The sequence below is a fragment of the Verticillium nonalfalfae genome (genome assembly GCF_003724135.2).
Source record: "Verticillium nonalfalfae strain VnAa140/NRRL 66861 chromosome Unknown scaffold_30, whole genome shotgun sequence".
In the NCBI taxonomy this organism is placed as follows: Eukaryota; Fungi; Ascomycota; class Sordariomycetes; order Glomerellales; family Plectosphaerellaceae; genus Verticillium; species Verticillium nonalfalfae.
In genome coordinates this window covers 84,515-101,897 of record NW_021167255.1, presented here as the reverse complement: position 1 = coordinate 101,897, position 17,383 = coordinate 84,515, and the positions used below count along the sequence as shown (strand labels likewise).

Below are 17,383 nucleotides of genomic sequence, written 5' to 3'. Positions count from 1 at the left end.
ATTTGTACAGGCTCAGCACGCCGTGCACTGATGCCCCGATACATAGTACAAAAGACAACCCTATCTGCCTCCGCCCCCCTGCCTTTTCCCCAACATGACCCTGAGTCGTGACCCTGAGTCGCACTCCGGCTAGAAGGCCTCCCCCCTTTCTTGTAACGGAGCAAGGGAGGGGAGCCAAGGAGGAAACCGTCGATTTTTGATTTGACCTTGACTCCCACCTTGACAGTTCCTGCGAGAGCCAGGCAGGCAGTGGGCAACCCAGAAAACTCTCTATCATACAAGGCGCCCTCGAGCCCGACCATCTGGCCTGCATTCGTAAGGCGCATCGTGTCTCCGTAAACCCCCCTCCTTCCCCGGTCTCTCATCGTACACACCCGCTTCCAAATCTTTGCCCCTCCGCGAACGAGGACAAGACCCTTACCGGCCGAGCGCCGGGTTCATGCCCTGTAGCCTCGCGGCGAGCTTAGGGTATTTCTCCTGTACCTGGAGCTGCGTGCGGGTGGCCTCGGCGTAGGACAGAGCATTGACAGTCTCGCCTTCGGTGCGGGCCAGCTCGGCGGCGCGCTCGAAATACTTGAGCGCCTCTGTCACCTTGCCCTGCTGAAGGAGAAGCTGGGCCATGGTGGCGACGGCAATGTCGCATTCGGGGTCGACTGCAGAACGGTTAGCGCCAACCGTTATGGACAGGGATTTGTCGAGATGCCAAGGGGGGACGGGGGAATACGTACTGATAAGTGCCTTCTGGCACAGCTTCTCGGCCTCGGTAAAGTCCTGCTTCTGCTGGAAGAGGCACAGGGCCTTGTTGATGAGGGGCAGAACGTTCATGGCCATGGGCTTGGTCTTCTTCTCCATCTCGATGGCCGTGTCAAACTTCTCCACGGCCTCCTGGAAGTTACCTTGGTCAAGCAGCAGCTCACCGTAGTAGTTGTAGACATCTGGCACCTCCTTGAAGTTCTTGATGCAGCGGCGGAAGATGGACATGGACGAGGCGATCGAGCCCATCTTGTACTGCGTGACACCGAGCTGAATGTGCGAGAAGATGAAGTCGCGGTCGAGGTCGATGGACTTCTGGTAGTCCTTGGCCGCATCAGAGAATTCGCCCTTGATGAAGTGGAGCTGAGCACGGTGGTAGTAGATATCGGGGTCGTCGGCGTTCTGCTCAAGCGCCTTTTCAAAGTCCTCGGCCGCCTTCTCGGGAGCGCCGAGCTCCAGGTTCATACTGGCGCGCTTGATGTAGCTCTGCGTCAGGCTAGGGTCAAGCTCAATGCTCTTGGTTAGGTCTGCCATGGCGTCGTCGTGCTTGCCAAGCAGGCAACGGAAAGTACCGCGCATGTTATAGGCCAATGCCTCGTGGTCGCCGAGATCACCAAGCTCGAGAGCCTTGTCAAACGCTGCCCTCGCCTCCTCGTAACCGTCGCCCGTCTTCTTCTCCATGGCCTTCAGACCAAGCTGAAGTTGACCGGCGCCGGTCTCCTCAGGAAGCTCAATCGAGTCTTCCAAGCCGGCAGGGCGAGATTTGACACGGAAACTTTGCAGGTAGTTGCCGACAAAGGTGTGACTGGGAAGTTTGACGGGGCGGTTGGCCATCATCTCTGACGCCTTCTGTTCGGCAAACTTTTTCAGCAAGCGCTCGACGGACTCGGCGCTGGCTTGGTTCTTGAAGCTGTCGATTATGCATGATGCCGTGAAGTCAAGGAGCGCCTCGCCGTACATCTTCAGGTGCTCGTAGGCGTTGGCACGACGGTTCAGGGCCTTGACGTATTCGGGGTCAAGGTTGATGGCGGCCGTGGTATCTTCGACAACCTTGTCCCAGTCACCGAGCGCATTGAAGCAGGCGGCGCGGTTAGAGTAGAAGATGGGGTTGGCCTTGCACAAGATGGCCTTGGAGTAAAGGTCGATCGCCGAGTTGTACTCCTTGCTACCGTAGGACTTGTTTCCGGCATCCTTCAGCTTGGCCGCGTAAGCATCGCGCTGCTCCTCTGTGAAGGTCGCGACAGACGCCTCGGTGATTTCGGGCAGCTCATCGGCACTCTCGAAAGTGACTGGCTGGGCTGGCGCCTTCTCCTCGACAGTTTCTGTGGACGTTGTCTTCTCGGCTTCAGCCTTCCTCTCGGCCTCCTTTCTTTTCCTGCGCTCCTTCTTGCTGAGCTTTGGTGAATTGTCCTTGGGCTTCTGTAGTGAGATTTCCATCAGCGATTGAAAGTCGAGGAACGGTTGTTTTGATGTCGCGCAACAGATTGGAACATGGTGAGGCAGTTTGGTGCAGGCCCACGATAGCAGCTGAAGAGGCAGGCGAAACTTACCGAGTCACTGTTGAGGTAGTAGAAGACGCCTGCACCTGTGAAGACGACGGCCACACCAGCGATCGTATAGACAACCGTCTTGTTTTCAGACGCCCACGTCGAGATGCGATCCCAAACAGAGGATGATTCGACGGGGACCGCGACAGGCCTAGTGGCCATCGGGGGGACAGAGGGAAGAGGATTTGACATGATTAAGAGTGCGTGCGATGAATAAAAAAAAGGTTAAAACACTCCTTGACTTTGCAGCAGGAGCCCGGAGTGGTAAGGTTGGGAAAGGGCCGGAAAGAGCGTCGGCTGTGAGGTGGTTGATGATAGGAGGTTGAATGGGGCGCGCGATAGCTTTCCTGGATGCTGCTGGAATCTGACGGGAGGTGATGATACAGAAAATTATTGCGGGCTTACCTAAGGACAGGCCCAGACGTCACCACACACACAGCCTAGCAGCCCCGGCGACCCGAGGCGTTGCCATTGTCTTGGCCTGTGGACAGGCCATCTCGACTGAGCCCATACATTGGCCAATGAGAGACCTGAAATTTCATGACCTCGTCCGTCAAAGCTTCAGACCAAAGATGACTAGGGTGGGCTCTGATGGACAAACACATCTCGAGCCTCGTTGGCTACCTGCACTGATATCACTTGAGCTTTTCAACACATCGTCTCGCTCATTGAAATGTCTCGAGACTTCCAGCTCTTCACATCATTGCGCCACGATGATGGGCTTCGACAGGTCCCTACGCATGGTCCTCAAAACGCTGGATGGAACCAACGTCTTGAGTCACCCTACTACATGCTCGATTACCATCGCGACCGCATGCTCAGAGCTGCCACCCACTGGGCCTGGCCAGATGCCATTCAGGTCCTGGAGGGTGAGGCTGGGCTAGAGCGCCTTGCCTCCTTTCTGGATACCTCCCTGGCCGATCACAGGTATACGGCCCGTGTCAAGATCCTTCTTGCTCAAGATGGCCGGCTTGCATGCGAGAAGGGACCTGCTGCACCGGTGCCTCTGTCCAACCTCTTCCCCAGTCGGCTGCCCGTGCCTGACGCAGAGGTTGCTGCGGGCGATCCCAGCAAAAACCTCGTGTACGAGGTTGTGCCTGACACGGCTCTGACGTCCAAGTCGGAATACACACATTTCAAGACAACAGAGCGCGCTGTCTACGATGACGCGCGGAGTCGCGCCGGCATCCAGCTGACCGATACCACGGAAGTTCTGGTAGTCAATAAGACTGACGGTTCCATCATGGAGGGCAGCCTGACAACCCCTTATTTCTTCAGAAACGGCCGGTGGGTGACCCCTCCTGTACCCCAGAAATTCAGCTGGGAGTCTGGCAGTGGAGGCCAGGATGGCACCACACGTAGATGGGCTCTCGAACGGTAATGCTTATCCTCCCCTCCCTTCCCCTTCTTGTCGCGGCTTAACCCACAGACCTTCTGATGTGTGCTTTTGTGCAGCGGTATCGCGATCGAAAAAGCTGTTCTGGCGGACAGCTTGGTAGATGGAGAGGAATGCTGGATAAGCAATGGAGTGAGAGGTTTCATCTTTGGCCGGGTGAGCCTACGCCCTGAGTAGAACTGGTCCGGAGAACGAGCATGTCCTCTGACGTGCACTTGATGCACAGGCCGGGCCTCCCATCTCAGCGCTCCCACTCTGGGGTGTAGCGGTCCTTGCGTCGCGCAACGACCCCAAGAAGCGGGGATGGTCTGATCAGGTAGTCCCGCACGAGTAGTCATACGGGAGCCTAAGGCCAATTGACAGTCGTAAATCGGTCTGATTCGCCGAAGCTTTCTCCTGCTGTTGGTGTGACGGAGAGCAAAGAGCTTGTACATAGTCTGTCCAGCGCAAGCTACCATGGAGAGCAAAGACGTTGGGGCCCAACAGTGATTACTGTGGCTGTGGGTAGTATTCCGCGAATACCGGCAGTACCAGATGGGTCGCCAGAGAGCCTTCAACCACCATCGAGAAACGTCTCCGACCGGCCTGATCGGAATCGGACGCAACGAGGGAAGTTGTTCACTCAGCTCCATTAGGAAGAGAGCCAGAACTCGGTCGTGAAGAGGCCGGCGGCCTGTAAAAGCTGGACTTGTGCCACCTAGCTACCTAGGCCTCTCAATAGGTACCTACCTTAGGTACCTAGGTAGGTAGGCACCAAGGGAGGTTGTTCAAGCCAAACTCGGCGGAGGAAAAAAAAAACAGTGCATTATGTTTCAAGCTCATTAACAGACACTGTTATAGCGCACCGATGATGCCCTGCCGGCTACGGCTTGATACAGTGCGGGGAGTCGCATCTCCCATGGCACCTGCGCGCATTCCTCTCAGGCTGACAATGACAGGCCAATGCAGGCAACGAAAGCAACCACACGTGAAGTCTCCTCTCTCTCTCCACACTGACACAAACCTCCCACCCCCCCCTGGTCCTCTCCAACCTCCGGCCACGTCCAAGACCCCCAAGAATTTCTCAAGTTCCCTTTGCACATCATCATCATCACCACATCTCCACCATCCCGTGGCTGCCATCTCCTCCGCGCCCGTCTCCACGTCTCCCATCTTGGCCCTTCCCACGCGCGTGGTGCAATTCCCATCTGCCCTTTAACTAGACGCAGACTGTCATCGCCGCCGACGAGGAGACGCGAGAAGCGGCACTCCCCTCCACAGCTGGGTTCGAATCCGACCTTCCATCGTTCGCGCGACCCGACCCGACCTCGACCGGAACCTCAACGAGCCTCTGCCGCCAACCTTGAATCTTACCTATCTACGGCCTTCATAATAAGCTCTCCAGCCTCTCGGACTGCACTCTGTTTACTCGATTCCTTTTTGCTTGCTTCCTCTGTACGTAGCCGCAGGGCGGTTTCTGCTTGCTCTTATCCACCCCGACCATCCGGCTTCCACCACCGAGTCACGTACTCTTGCTGGAAAGTCAATCTGCCGCATGCCCGCCGCGACACACACGTACAACCATCCGACACCATCTCAATCCTAGTGGCTGTTTCCAGCTATGCCTGCTCCCAAATCGAACACAAACATGGCCGCCACCCGTCGCCGAAAATTGATCGGCCACAGGCGGCGGGTTGACGATGAAGGGGAGGACGAAGGTGGTCTCGACCAGCTCGACCTCGAGGACGACTCGATGTCTGAGGGGTCCTTTGCCAGTGATGACATCGACAACGAGCACGACGCCGACAGTGACACCAGCAACATCGATGAAACGTCGCCAGTTGCGCCCAACGCGAAGAAATCAAAGGCAGCTAGGAATGGTGTCGCGAAGGCTCCTACCGCCAAAGACCTCGTTCCTGAAGCTCAACCTGATGGCAAGCCTGCCTCAGACACACACTTGATGATGCATGGCTTGTCTCTCGAAGGCAAGCACATCGGAGGTGAAGGGGAGCATTTCGACGATGCGATCGATGTCCTTCCGAAACCCACATCCAACGGGCCTCTTGTCGTGACTTCCGATTCGGCCGCGAAACAACCAGCAGAGCCTGTAGGCGACCGTCGCCGGCGGGAGCATGAAGAGTACAAGCGAAGGCGGGATGAAGACCCTGCCTTCGTTCCAAACAGAGGGGCTTTCTTCATGCACGATCACCGGCACGCCGGTCCAGCCGCGAACGGCTTTCGTCCCTTCGGCCGGGGCCGTGGTCGAGGTCGTGGTGGCATTGGAGGCCCCTTTGCCCCAGTGCAGTGAGTTTCTCAGCCCTGCTTGTCATAGATTGTTCTGCAAAGACTAATTATTCAGCCAACTCCAACCACCCTCCGACCCTCTGACAAGCGGACAATGGGCTCACGACATGCACGAAGTTGTTGTCAATCCCCAGCCCTCGAGGCCTGTCCGTCATGCACCCCCCGACGAGGAGGGTCCTCCAAATGGCAACGGCATTATTCCGACCTGTTCCCCGAACCCGACACCGATCAACAGAACCATGTCTACCGAGAAGCACGTTGGGAACGTGCAGGTCAGAGTTTCAATTACACCCGGTAAACCCCCTTCAGCCTTCGCCATGCCGGTCCGACAATACACCAAGTTACCCGATCACAGACCACCCCTACGTCGCGATAAGCCAGTTCGAATCTCGCTTCCCGACAACGCGCCAAAGTACATCTTTCCCGCCGTCGACAGGTCATTCATTTTTATACCAAGAGCGATGCGTCCCAACCAGCAGCGGACCCGCGGCAAGCCTCGCTCAGGCCTTGGATCTATGGGTGGCTTCTCTCGACGCACCAGCGTCTTCGGTGGCAGCTTCTATGGCAGTGCTTATTCACCCAGCATTGCCCTTAGTCGCCGGTCGTCGTTGGCCCCCGACGGTCGCGACTACATGTTCTCTCCCACCGGATCTGTGGTCTCGCGCCCACCCATGCCACTCGACAATCCACGCCCAGTCGTCCGGCTTCCGCCCGCAGTTCAGCAACCGCAAATCAGTGTCGATGGCATGGTGCCTATCGATCATTTCGTCGGTGTACAAGACGCCTCGCTGAGCGGCATGCCGCAGCCCCATACACACCCACTTCCCCAGAAGCCCATTTTCCAGGAAAACCGACAGCAATCAATCCCCATGCACCAGCCTCGCCCACAGAAGACCGTGTCCGTCGCTGGCATCGAGTCGCCAACCCTGGACCAGCAGCCCTTCCACCAGGCCTTCCACCAGCAAGTGCCACCACAAGTTTCAAACGGCCTGGGCCCGGATGGACACTCTCGCCAGCCATCCTACCCGTCTCATCTCTCAACCGGTACTCCTTTGTCTCACATACCCGAACGCGCAATTCACGCTGCGCCGTTCCAGCCTACTCATTATGGCCAGCAGAACTACTATGGCCATCAACAGTCGTACGGAATGATGCCGCAACAGCCTGGATACTATCAACCGCCTGCATATAATGGCGGCGTCATGCCATCGCCTGCTTCGGCAGTCCCGTTCATTCCGGCTTCGCAGCAAGCCCAGAGCCAGAATTACCCCCAGCAGTCTCAGTACGAACAGCATGGGCCGGGTGGCAACCCAGGCATGGTAGCGCAAGAGGTCAACGGCATGGTCTATTACTACGATGCCTCTCAGATGCCGCCGTCGAACAACTACCAGGGATATCAGGGTCCTCCAGTCTATGGTGCGGGTGTTCCGGGGATGGCAGGAATGGTCACCCCGAGCCCAGACGGCTTCTTCTATCCCCAGCAAGCACCTGGTATGGTATACTATCCCCAGTAGGGTGGCGGACAGGTTTCACCACGTCCCTACTCTTTCTTCTCGCCAGCGGCCCGCGACTAGCTGCTATCATTTCTATCATCGAAGCCTTTCACTACTACTTGAACGTCTTTCCTTTGGATGTAGGGTCGGTATGAGCGCTGTGAGCCTCAAATTAAAAAGGATCGAAAGGAAGACGCCGTTGAGGAATGCCGTTGTTTTATCGCGGGATCCACCAGGACTATTGACTTTTCGAATGAATTCGGAAGGTCAGATGATGGAAGGGTTTTGTCGGATCTGAGGTGTTTGACGGATGAGGTAAGGTTCGGACTTTGATGAAGAGCAGCGGAGGACTACATGATTATCCTTGCTTTCCTCATTCCGTACCAAGACATCACTGTTCACAAACTATTCTCCTTGCTGTTTCATGATGGATTTCGGAGTCCCTGTATGCTTCGACTGGGCTGTCCTTTCGCTTCTGTCGCCTGGTCCACTCTGCGGGAGCAACAGGTGAAGGGCGTTTCTGGGGACGGTGGTGTCTCTTGGGTTTTGATTTTGTACCTGTCGATTATTCAGCGTTGAGGACTTGAAAGGTATAGTTATTATCCACTGAAGCGAGCGTGTGTGTGGTTTGAGACTGTTCGCACGGGCGATGGCCAATGCTATTCGCCATTGATTCTGGTATGAAGTGAAGGATCAGAGCTGAACTGTAAGCACTGTATCGATTATGTGGCGGGCAGTTGGAGATTTGATAAAGTTGTTCACTCTGCCGGCATGATCGATTTCCCCTGCCCATTCACGTAAGTGGAGAACAAACAAGTCTTTAATACTTGTTTGCGACGTTGTTCGTGTAGCCTCTAGTCTATGGCTCGGGCATCGAAAGTGAGTCGGCGGTCTGTCTGTCTGTATTACATTGTGGGGGCAAAAGGAGAGAAGTAGCGTCTCGGCGAAGTGCAAAAATAAAGGTCCGTACCGGGTTCGAACCGGTGCTTACTGGAATCATCTTCGATCAAAACCAGCCGTCCTAACCACTAGACTAACAGACCCTGGTTAATTTAATGACACGATGACACATGATTATGTATTCGAGAAACATCACTGCTTTCTTAATCACTGTCCATATGTGCAAACCGAAAAGCATCTCGACACGACATGCTAATGAATCTTTTCGATGATACATTTCTATTACCCGTCTCACCATTACACCCTTGCCTGTAGGGCTATCTAACGTGCATCAGCGACCCACAGCTTTCGCCTTCCAACTTCCACACTTAGGTTCGTTGGTAGGCGGGAGTGTATATGAACTCAATACCTCAACAACAGAACAGGGGAGGCCGAACGCCTCGCAACTCGGAACAACTCAAACTTAACAGCGAATCGGAATCTGAATCATTTCCCAATAAGTCTGCAGAGCAAGAGATGGATTTCTCGTGGCCTGCCTTGTTATCAACAAGCAGCGAAGAGACTACGGCCATCGCTGCGAAAGGAGCGCTAGCGACAACATCGAGGATCACAACCTCACGTCTCCAGAGAGGGTGCTGAGATGACGCGGATAACAATCACGAAAAAAGAATAAGTGTTAGCAAAGAGAATCACATTCGGGAGAGGACTCGTACCAGCAGGTTCTTGTGCTCTGAATACTTGTCAACGTCGCGCTCCTATACCAGGTAGTCTGAACCTCTCCTCGATCCAAGCTTCAATCTCGGGATGGGATTGTGTGTCAATGAAGGTATAATAAGGACGTGGCATAGGGATTTTCCGTCGACGAGGCCTTGTCTGTTGCTGATAGTGTGACAGTGGTTGGTGAGGCTTAAGCTCTCGCCGGTACCGAGGACGATAAGTCATGCCTGGCAGCTGGTGGGCGTGTAGACGAAAAGTCTGAACATGGCTACTTACGAGATCCTCGCATATTTCTAGTTTCTTTGCGAGACTCGAAAGTCCTCGGCCATGGTCATACTGGACTGTAGTATGGGACCCCGGTGCTGACCTTCGGAAACACGGACGTCACGGTCTTCGCCTGACTCAGAAAGTCGTGAACGCCCTTGTAAACGCCAGCCCTCGCTTCGATTCAGAACCCGGGAGCGTAGTCAAGATGATTGGTACATACAGACTTTATCGCTTCCAGGCCAAAGTCCGAGGGTTCTACTGCTCTACTAAAATATAGCCTCCCAAAGCCTATATCAATAAATCCGCGCTTATTTCTATCCCGACTCCCACCTAGGTCCTTCTTTTGCTAGTCTGCAATCCATTAGTAATAGACCTTCTTAGAGTACAGTGCTTCTTGTGTTCAGTGTCGATTTGCTGGCGGCTGCAGCATGACTTGCTGTGCTATAGAATGGTCATTCTCGACGACTAGCCCCACTGAACCGAAGGTATTCAATGGCAGCAAGCGTGGTGGGGATTTGTAAGTCTTTCGTCTGCTCATCGTCTCGAAGTTTATCGTCGAGCCGTTCCATCGCCTTCTTGACCTCCACCTCGCTCCAATCTGCAGATCTATATGCTCTACGGAAGTCCGCCCCGTTCTGTGCCAGGAAAGGAACCTTCTCCTTGAACAAGACGAGGTCCTCCTCCACGATGGCGCGCATGACGACGTTTTCGGTGCGTACACGGTATCGCTTTTTTGGAATACGATTCACGTTTGCACCGAGTCCGATGAGCAGCTCCATCAAGTCTGCAACATGGGCGTCCGTACCGACGGCAGAGTTCAAGGCCGAGTCCAGCTCATCCTGGTATTCTTCCTTCCGGCCTGGGCCGTCCGCGGGCGACCCCGTGCTAATTCTTAGTTGTAACTGGCGCAGGATCTGTTCAACGGTCTGTTTTTTAATCATCCAATAGTCTTCCTTGGAAGCATACGCCTCACATGTAGGGCTGTAATATCTGACTCCGGCGGCGGCAAGGCTGCCAGCTCCTTTGATTAAACTTCCATTCATTCTCGCCGGTGTCTCGAACACGGGCCCATGAATTTGTTTCTCTGGACGAAAGCGCATTGGCATCTACGCCTAGCAGGATACTGGCGGTCCGCAAGCTCCCAAACTTGAGGGCTGAGTGCAGCGAAAATGTCAAGAGCCTGCTATTCATGGTGAGCTTTGGAGCGAGACCGGGGTGGGCAACAAGTGTGCAGGCTGAAGCCAGGTTGTCTTCTTGAACAATGCACACCAAGGCCCTTTTGAGGGCTCGCAGATTTGCGCCCGAGGCCAGTGACAGCTCGTAAAGAATTGGGTTGGCAATGGAGTGCATGGAGCGGCAGGATCGTGACAAGACTGCCACAGCGTTCAGGGACGGTACATCTTCCGCAATTAGGATGATCAATTCAGTGGGCAGACTAGTGAGGCGGTCCATTGTCAAATCTGTGTTTTGTCTCGTTCGGTGGTTGAGTTCGTGGTAGTGATTGTAAGTCGTTGACCAGCCTTAGATCGCTAGACGCCGAGCCGGTCGGCATGTGATAGCAACCAAGCTTGATAAACAAGATGTTTGCAAGGTAAAATCAATCGATCTCAAATTTTCGTGTTTTTCTGTTCAAAAAGCTATTGCATTACATGGTTATTGTTTCCGACACCGGGTCACGGCGTCTTGCGCATCTTTGAACACGAGACAGGCCTGTTGATGCGCCACCGTTGTCTACGATCAATAAGGCTAACCCTTGTGCCAAGAAAAAACCTACTGTTTTCCCACAGGACTCGATCACTATCATTCGGCCTCGACGTGGAGTGTTACATGTACCAACCTTGTGCCGTTACGAAGGCGAGGACATTTTTGAACCCGGTGAACTTCTAAGAATACGGCACGTACCATCCATTCGTCTTGCTGGCTCGGCATCTCAAGGGCAGCAGGTTTGGACAATGCTTTTGACTTTTCATGCGTTAGTCTCAATAGGTCCAATCCAGTCACCTTGAGCACTGAGTGGTAGCCCAAATCTGGTACAAGCTAGTTCTGCTGTGAATGAAGAGAACGATGGTTGGCAAGCTGGAGGTCCCATCTGCTCCTCCTGTGGACAGGCTCCTAGGTAGTGAACGAACTGACCAAAATTCAGCCACACACATCTAGTAACACTTCAAAACAATGCATTGTTGCTGTGGATGACATTAGGCATTGCCTCAGAACCAAAAAGAAAAAGGTCCATACCGGGTTCGAACCGGTGCTTACTGGATTCACTGTTAGGTCAAAACCAGTCGTCCTAACCACTAGACTAACGGACCGTCGTTAGTTTTCTGCGCTGCAGCTTCTGTGATTATCATGGTCACTGTCGCTCAACTTTCCGCTGCTCTCATGGTCACTGGGCGATTGAGGCCTAATCGTTGGTTCTGGTTCGTTCGGTTTCACGGTTTTCAGGTTTTGGACTCTTCATGAGCTTAGGGTATTATTCCAACTTCAAGGGAGAGCACTGCCCCAAGAATGCCTTCAACGCCGGGCGAGACGGCAAGGTGCAGATTGGCGGGTGACGACCGTCGTATACAAGCAAGCCAAGTGCTTTGCGTCCTTGGTGACAGGGAACGTGGTGAGGTAGATTATTGCTCTTCTGGGAACGAGATGTAACGAGATGATTGAGGCTCAGTGTTCCAGTTTGGGAGCAATACAAGCCTTATCATATCGTCCATTCATTCTCAAACTCCGTGGATTCCGTCCATCATCCTAGCCAGGACTGACTCGGGGTCGGTGCTCGTCGGTTGATGTCAGTCAGCCTTGGAGGTGCCAGGGAGACACATGCTCATCCGTGTCGGACACTCGGACGAGAGCAGTTCGCAGCAGGCTTCCTTCAGCCCACGTACATACACAGGGAAGCTATCTAGATAGATGACAACTCAAAGGCACGAATGGACTGGAAACAACCGCCTTTGACGGCAGGCAGCGGTCAGTCGTGGAAGGGTGTAGCGATACGATTGTTGGCTTGTCACGCAACGCCCCGAGGACAGGGTGAGCCACATGAGACGCCACTGGTGTAGGTTGTGACATCAGCACCTCAACCTCGGGTCTACGTGGACGCTGTTGCTCGCAGAAGAGATGGATGAGACAGCAGGGGTGTGGGTCAGGCCCTCCCGAGGGCTGGACTGCTCTGCTCGACAGTGCTTGTTTGGGGACTATTCAGCGAACCTTGGACGGGGGCTTTCAGTCGGGTAACGAGATGGCCAGTGTGATCATGGCATCTGGCCGGGTTCGGGGACGGGACAGTTTCGCATGACTAGCTGCTCTGAAGGCGGGCGGGTCATCTGGGTCTGCGGAACGCAAGAGGAATTTGGATGGACCTCGTGCCCCGGTCCTTCTGGTTGGTCCGCAACAGACGACGTGGGCAGACCATGAGACGGAACAGGGTGGGAGAATGGAACGGCGCAGTGGAAAAGGGATTTGAAACCTTGAGACGAGAGCTGGTGACGAGGCCATGCCTGCCTGGCTGGCAACAGAGCGGTAGACTCGAGGAGGTAAACCGCACACTTGGTGGTTGGCCTGTTGATCGGCGGATTGGGGTCAGGTAGAGAGCCTGGAAGGTAATGGCTGGGAACGGCGGGCTTGGGGAGACGACGGATGCCGGGTGCGGTGCTGGCGTCGATACTGGCAGAAGGGAGCACGCCATGTTCAACCTTGGCCCCTTTTCTGGTTCAGGCAAGATACCTCGATAGATGGAGATCCTGATACGCACGAGAGGTGCCCAAGGTGCAGCACAGCATTGAAATCTTTGGGACCACCCAGCTGAGCGTGCTTGCGTGTGGGATTCAGTTTTTCATTACAGGTCGCCTGAGACGTTTGAAGACGGCGGTTCGCCTCACTGTGAACCCTGGCATTGACGCACCAACGTGACAGGGCCCAGGGAGCGGATCGGTCGGTCTCAGCGCATTGCCCCCAGCGGCCGAGGGAGGCGGTAGGTAGGTGCCTACAGTGGCTACCCACCTACCAACCTAGAACTCTAGGGGTGGTGGTTTGCCACCCATCCTCGAGGCAGGACCTCGGCCGGCTTGCCGGGTAGCTGGGATGGACAGCTGAGCTCCTGAGCAGCAGCTGCATCCATCGTACCTTGTGCATTGGGTGAGGGAGGCTAGGTAGTTGGCTAGTAGATCGGGCGTTGTTTAGTAAAGCAGGTTGCTCGTCCAATGCGGGACGAGGCGGCCAAGAGTCGAGCGATTGCGCGGCATCGCCTCAGTTCCACAAACGAGGCACAAGTGCCAGAGCCTTGTCTGGCCTGTCTGGTTCGTGGAAGGCGGGTGGGAAGCTATCTACCTAAGGTACGGGAGCTTGCTGACCGCCCCTTTCGCTGGTGTTCTGTTCGATTACCCATCCTCCTTCTATCGCCTTCGTGACGCCCCGTGCCTGTGGCCACTGTGCACCCACTTACTTGGCCAGTGAAGGGCAGCGCGCGGCGGTCTGCCTGCCTGCCGCGCCCCCCTCAAAGCCCTTTCGTCGGGTCAGGTTCGACGGGCATGAGAGGGGATCCAGGATCGCGTGACTTGGAGCGCACGATTTAGACTCGGGTCTGGCTCACAGCGGTCGAGAAAGGTACTTCCAGAGCACGCATGTTTATGCAGCCACCGGGCGTACCGCTTATCGTGCGCTGCTCCCCTCACGGTCCACCTCCGCATCTACCGCTCCAGGCAATGACCCCATGCGGACTAGAGCAGCGCCCAAGGGTCGCTGACGCTTCAGATGCTGTGGAAGTCGCCTTGCTCAGGTGGGGACCTGTTAGTCGTTTGCCTCTCTCTCCACTCTCCACCCTCCACACCCTCGTCCAGTCACAGTCAACAGTCTCCAAGGTTGCCTGCCTGGTCTGGGTCTGTCCTCTGCACCCAACTGCCAGAGCGAACGCATCATCTGCTTGCCTTCCCCTCCCCACCCGCACCCACTTGCACCTCTCGTACCTCGAGCGCCTACCTACCCTGACCTTGACCTACCTACCTCGACTACTTACCTCCGCTTCCTCTCTGCCGTTCTACTTCACCTGCCACCCTCCACCTTCTCCCGTCAGCTCCCCCTCCTCCTCCTCCTCCTCCTCTTCATCACAAGGCCATCATCTAGTTTCCAACAGTTCCTCCTACCGACACTCCGGTCTCCCATCCGAGGTGTCGTGATTGCCAACACCTCTCGATCGGAAACACTTAGGTATATCACTATACCAGCATTATCGGCGTCAGACCATATCCACCCTACCCTCACCACACTCGGTGAGCTCGAGCCACGCATCATGCCTTCCGAAAGCGCCTCTATTCCATCGGCCAAAAAGGCACCCTCTGCTCCCAGGACCGCCACCGAGGACCTGCCCGTCACTGTGAAGGTCTTGTATGAAGGCGTCAATCAGCGTTTCGGTTTCGTCCTCCGAGATGTTGGCGTGAGCACGCTCGAGATCAAGGTAAGCGACCGCATCTCGTGCTCCTGACATCGCCTGCTTGACCACCAAGAGGCACAACAGAAGGACCACCGAACTGACAGGTTTGCCCGTAGATTCGAGAGTTTCTCAAGATCCCCGTCAACGTCCCCGTCCTCCTCGAGCGCTACTCCGATTCGGCTGCCGCTTACGTCGTCCTGGACCCAAGTAACACCTCCGTCTACAAGCAGCTCTACAGGGCAGCCAAGGCCAAACAGAAGCTCAAGCTCCGCGTCACCGTTCAGCGGCTGCCGGAGAGGACCCCTCCCAGGTCTGTGACTGTGGAAGACTGCCCCGAGGTCAGCACTACTCTCGCCGCTGTTCCCAGCCCAGCTCCGCAACCCGAGGCATACAAGCCACCAGTCCCTCCCAAACTCCCCACCGTCTTTGACGTCCTCCGAGCTACAGAGCCCAAGACGGAGACGAAGAACGAAGCACCCAAGCACCAGCTGCCCATGACGGATCTTGTCGATGATTTCGAAACTTCGCTTCTTGCGTCCCTGATGCAAAGACACGCCAACTTGAGCGACATCGACCACAAGGAGCCTGTTTCCAACCCGGAAGCTCCGGTGGCCCCAGAGCACGACCCTTGCCTGGGCCTCTATTTCAGGAATGCCGCCGGTCAGCTGCGAACCAAAACTCTCCCGACCCTCAATTTTGCTGTGTGCTGCAACAGCTGCGACAAGACCATCCCTGACTCTCACTATCACTGTTCCACGTGCGATGATGGTGATTTCGATCTTTGCCAGAGTTGCGTTGAACAAGGGATCACTTGCTACAGCGACAGCCATTGGCTCATCAAGAGGGCTCTGCATGACGGCCAGATCATCACGAGCACCACAGAGACCATTGCCCCTAAGCCTAAGAAGGAGGAGCCCGCGCCCGCCGACAAAGCCCGCGTCCCCATCCCCGAGCCGTTCTTGGCGCCTCTTCCCACTCTCAACACCACATCGTGGGCCGTCAGGACTTGCAACTGCTGCGTAAATGAGCTTCCCGAGACACGCTTTTTGCACTGCACCACCTGTGAAGACTTTGATCTTTGCCATGCATGCTTCTCCAAGGACGCTCATGGCCACCACCCGAAGCACGCCTTCACTCCCGCCGTCGAGGGTGCCTACGTACCCAACCACCTCCAGGTGAGACTTTCCGCTGGCCGTAACCAGGTCCACAACGCCATCTGCGATGGATGTGACAAGTACATCTGCGGCGTCCGTCACAAGTGCCTGGACTGTCCCGACTGGGACTACTGCAGCGAGTGCATTGTTAATGCCAAATTCGTCCATGCCAACCATCGGTTCGTGCCCGTCTACGAGCCCCTGGAGGAGGCTCGAGCTCGCTGCACCAGCGCCCGACAGGTCCATTTTGGCATCTGTTGCGATGGTCCCCTTTGCAGCAGCGGCAACGCGCCGACATACATCACCGGCACCCGGTACAAGTGCACTGTCTGCCACGACACCGACTTCTGTGCCAATTGCGAGGCTAGTCCGGCCCTGGAGCACAACAAGACACACCCTCTGGTGCAGTTCAAGACTCCTGTCCGTCATGTCACTGTCACGACGACAGGCGAGCACGGCAATGGCAACACCATGCCACAGCTTGGCGACAGATCGTTCCACCGCGCTGCGTCGCGCTCAAGCGACACAAAGTCCATGGCGTCAGTCCAGACTGTTGTTGACGTGAAGCCAATTGAGTCGATGCCTATCAAGGAGGAGGTTGTAGAAAAGAAATCACAGCCCAAGCCAGAGGGGAAGCCCCTCTTGGAAAAGGACCTTGTCGCTGTCTTTGTTAGCGACACCATCGCTGACGGCACCACCATGGCCCCCAACAGCGTCTTCCAGCAGACCTGGAACCTGAGGAACGAGGGAGATGTTGCCTGGCCGGCCGGGTGCTCTGTCAAGTTTGTCGGCGGCGACTACATGGGCCACGTTGACTCAAACCAGCCGGCTGGCATCTCGGAGCTCGTCTCCGCCTCCGAGTCCACTATCTGCTATGAGAGCCTCGCCCCGGGTCAAGAGGCACCCTTCACCGTCCTCCTCCGCACTCCTCCCCGCGACGGCAAGGTCATATCTTACTGGCGTCTGACGACCAGCGATGGCATGAAATTCGGCCACCGCCTCTGGTGTGACATTGATGTGCGCACGCCCAAGGATGAAGTCAAGAGCGTTCCTACCGAGACAACGGATGAGGAGCATGCTGAAGAAGCCCAGACCAGCCAGATGATTTTCCCCAAGCTTGAGAAGGAGTCGCCGGTAGCCAGCATGCACCAGGACGCCAAGTCTGAGACCGCCGCCTCATCCACGCTTGCAGATGCGGCTAACGAGGTCGATGATTTCGAAGATTGCGGACGTGTTGATGACTGGGAGGGTTCCGATGACGGCTTCATGACCGATGAGGAGTATGACATCCTTGATGCCTCGGACGAGGAGTTCCTCGAGGAGCAGCAGAAGAGGCTGCGAAAGTAAAGGCGCATTTGCGCCAGCTACTTCATTTTCTATCGGTCACAGGAGTCATTCGGAATAACAGGCAACGGGTTCTCCTTAGGAACAGGGTTCAGTTTCATTTGGTTGCG

The 17,383-nt window shown here is 55.6% G+C and overlaps 5 protein-coding genes and 2 non-coding genes across 7 annotated transcripts; 3 read left to right on the top strand and 4 right to left on the bottom strand.

The window, feature by feature from the left end:
• Nucleotides 1-417: 417 nt before the first annotated feature.
• TOM70 (TOM (translocase of outer membrane) complex component) lies at nucleotides 418-2,492 on the bottom strand (the record flags this gene model as incomplete). Its single annotated transcript, XM_028639282.1, has 3 exons — nucleotides 418-653; nucleotides 729-2,172; nucleotides 2,304-2,492. The coding sequence occupies 3 exons, from the start codon at nucleotides 2,490-2,492 to the stop codon at nucleotides 418-420; spliced, it is 1,869 nt and encodes a 622-aa protein (XP_028496324.1).
• A 481-nt stretch (nucleotides 2,493-2,973) lies between these two features.
• Nucleotides 2,974-4,030, top strand: D7B24_005122 (uncharacterized protein; the record flags this gene model as incomplete). The annotated part of the gene is made up of 3 exons (XM_028639281.1): nucleotides 2,974-3,677; nucleotides 3,756-3,795; nucleotides 3,923-4,030. The coding sequence occupies 3 exons, from the start codon at nucleotides 2,974-2,976 to the stop codon at nucleotides 4,028-4,030; spliced, it is 852 nt and encodes a 283-aa protein (XP_028496323.1).
• Nucleotides 4,031-5,323: 1,293 nt separating this feature from the next.
• D7B24_005121 (uncharacterized protein) lies at nucleotides 5,324-7,493 on the top strand (the record flags this gene model as incomplete). The annotated part of the gene is made up of 2 exons (XM_028639280.1): nucleotides 5,324-5,979; nucleotides 6,035-7,493. 2 exons carry the CDS (start codon nucleotides 5,324-5,326, stop codon nucleotides 7,491-7,493), a joined length of 2,115 nt encoding a protein of 704 aa, XP_028496322.1.
• A 939-nt stretch (nucleotides 7,494-8,432) lies between these two features.
• Nucleotides 8,433-8,515, bottom strand: D7B24_005120. The gene has a single exon. It is a non-coding gene; the product is annotated as a tRNA-Gln (tRNA).
• Nucleotides 8,516-9,702: 1,187 nt separating this feature from the next.
• On the bottom strand, nucleotides 9,703-10,297 carry D7B24_005119 (uncharacterized protein; the record flags this gene model as incomplete). The annotated part of the gene is made up of 2 exons (XM_028639279.1): nucleotides 9,703-9,707; nucleotides 9,820-10,297. 2 exons carry the CDS (start codon nucleotides 10,295-10,297, stop codon nucleotides 9,703-9,705), a joined length of 483 nt encoding a protein of 160 aa, XP_028496321.1.
• Nucleotides 10,298-11,581: 1,284 nt separating this feature from the next.
• D7B24_005118 lies at nucleotides 11,582-11,665 on the bottom strand. Its single transcript has one exon. It is a non-coding gene; the product is annotated as a tRNA-Gln (tRNA).
• Nucleotides 11,666-14,634: 2,969 nt separating this feature from the next.
• Nucleotides 14,635-17,276, top strand: D7B24_005117 (uncharacterized protein; the record flags this gene model as incomplete). Its single annotated transcript, XM_028639278.1, has 2 exons — nucleotides 14,635-14,799; nucleotides 14,892-17,276. The coding sequence occupies 2 exons, from the start codon at nucleotides 14,635-14,637 to the stop codon at nucleotides 17,274-17,276; spliced, it is 2,550 nt and encodes an 849-aa protein (XP_028496320.1).
• Nucleotides 17,277-17,383: the final 107 nt, after the last annotated feature.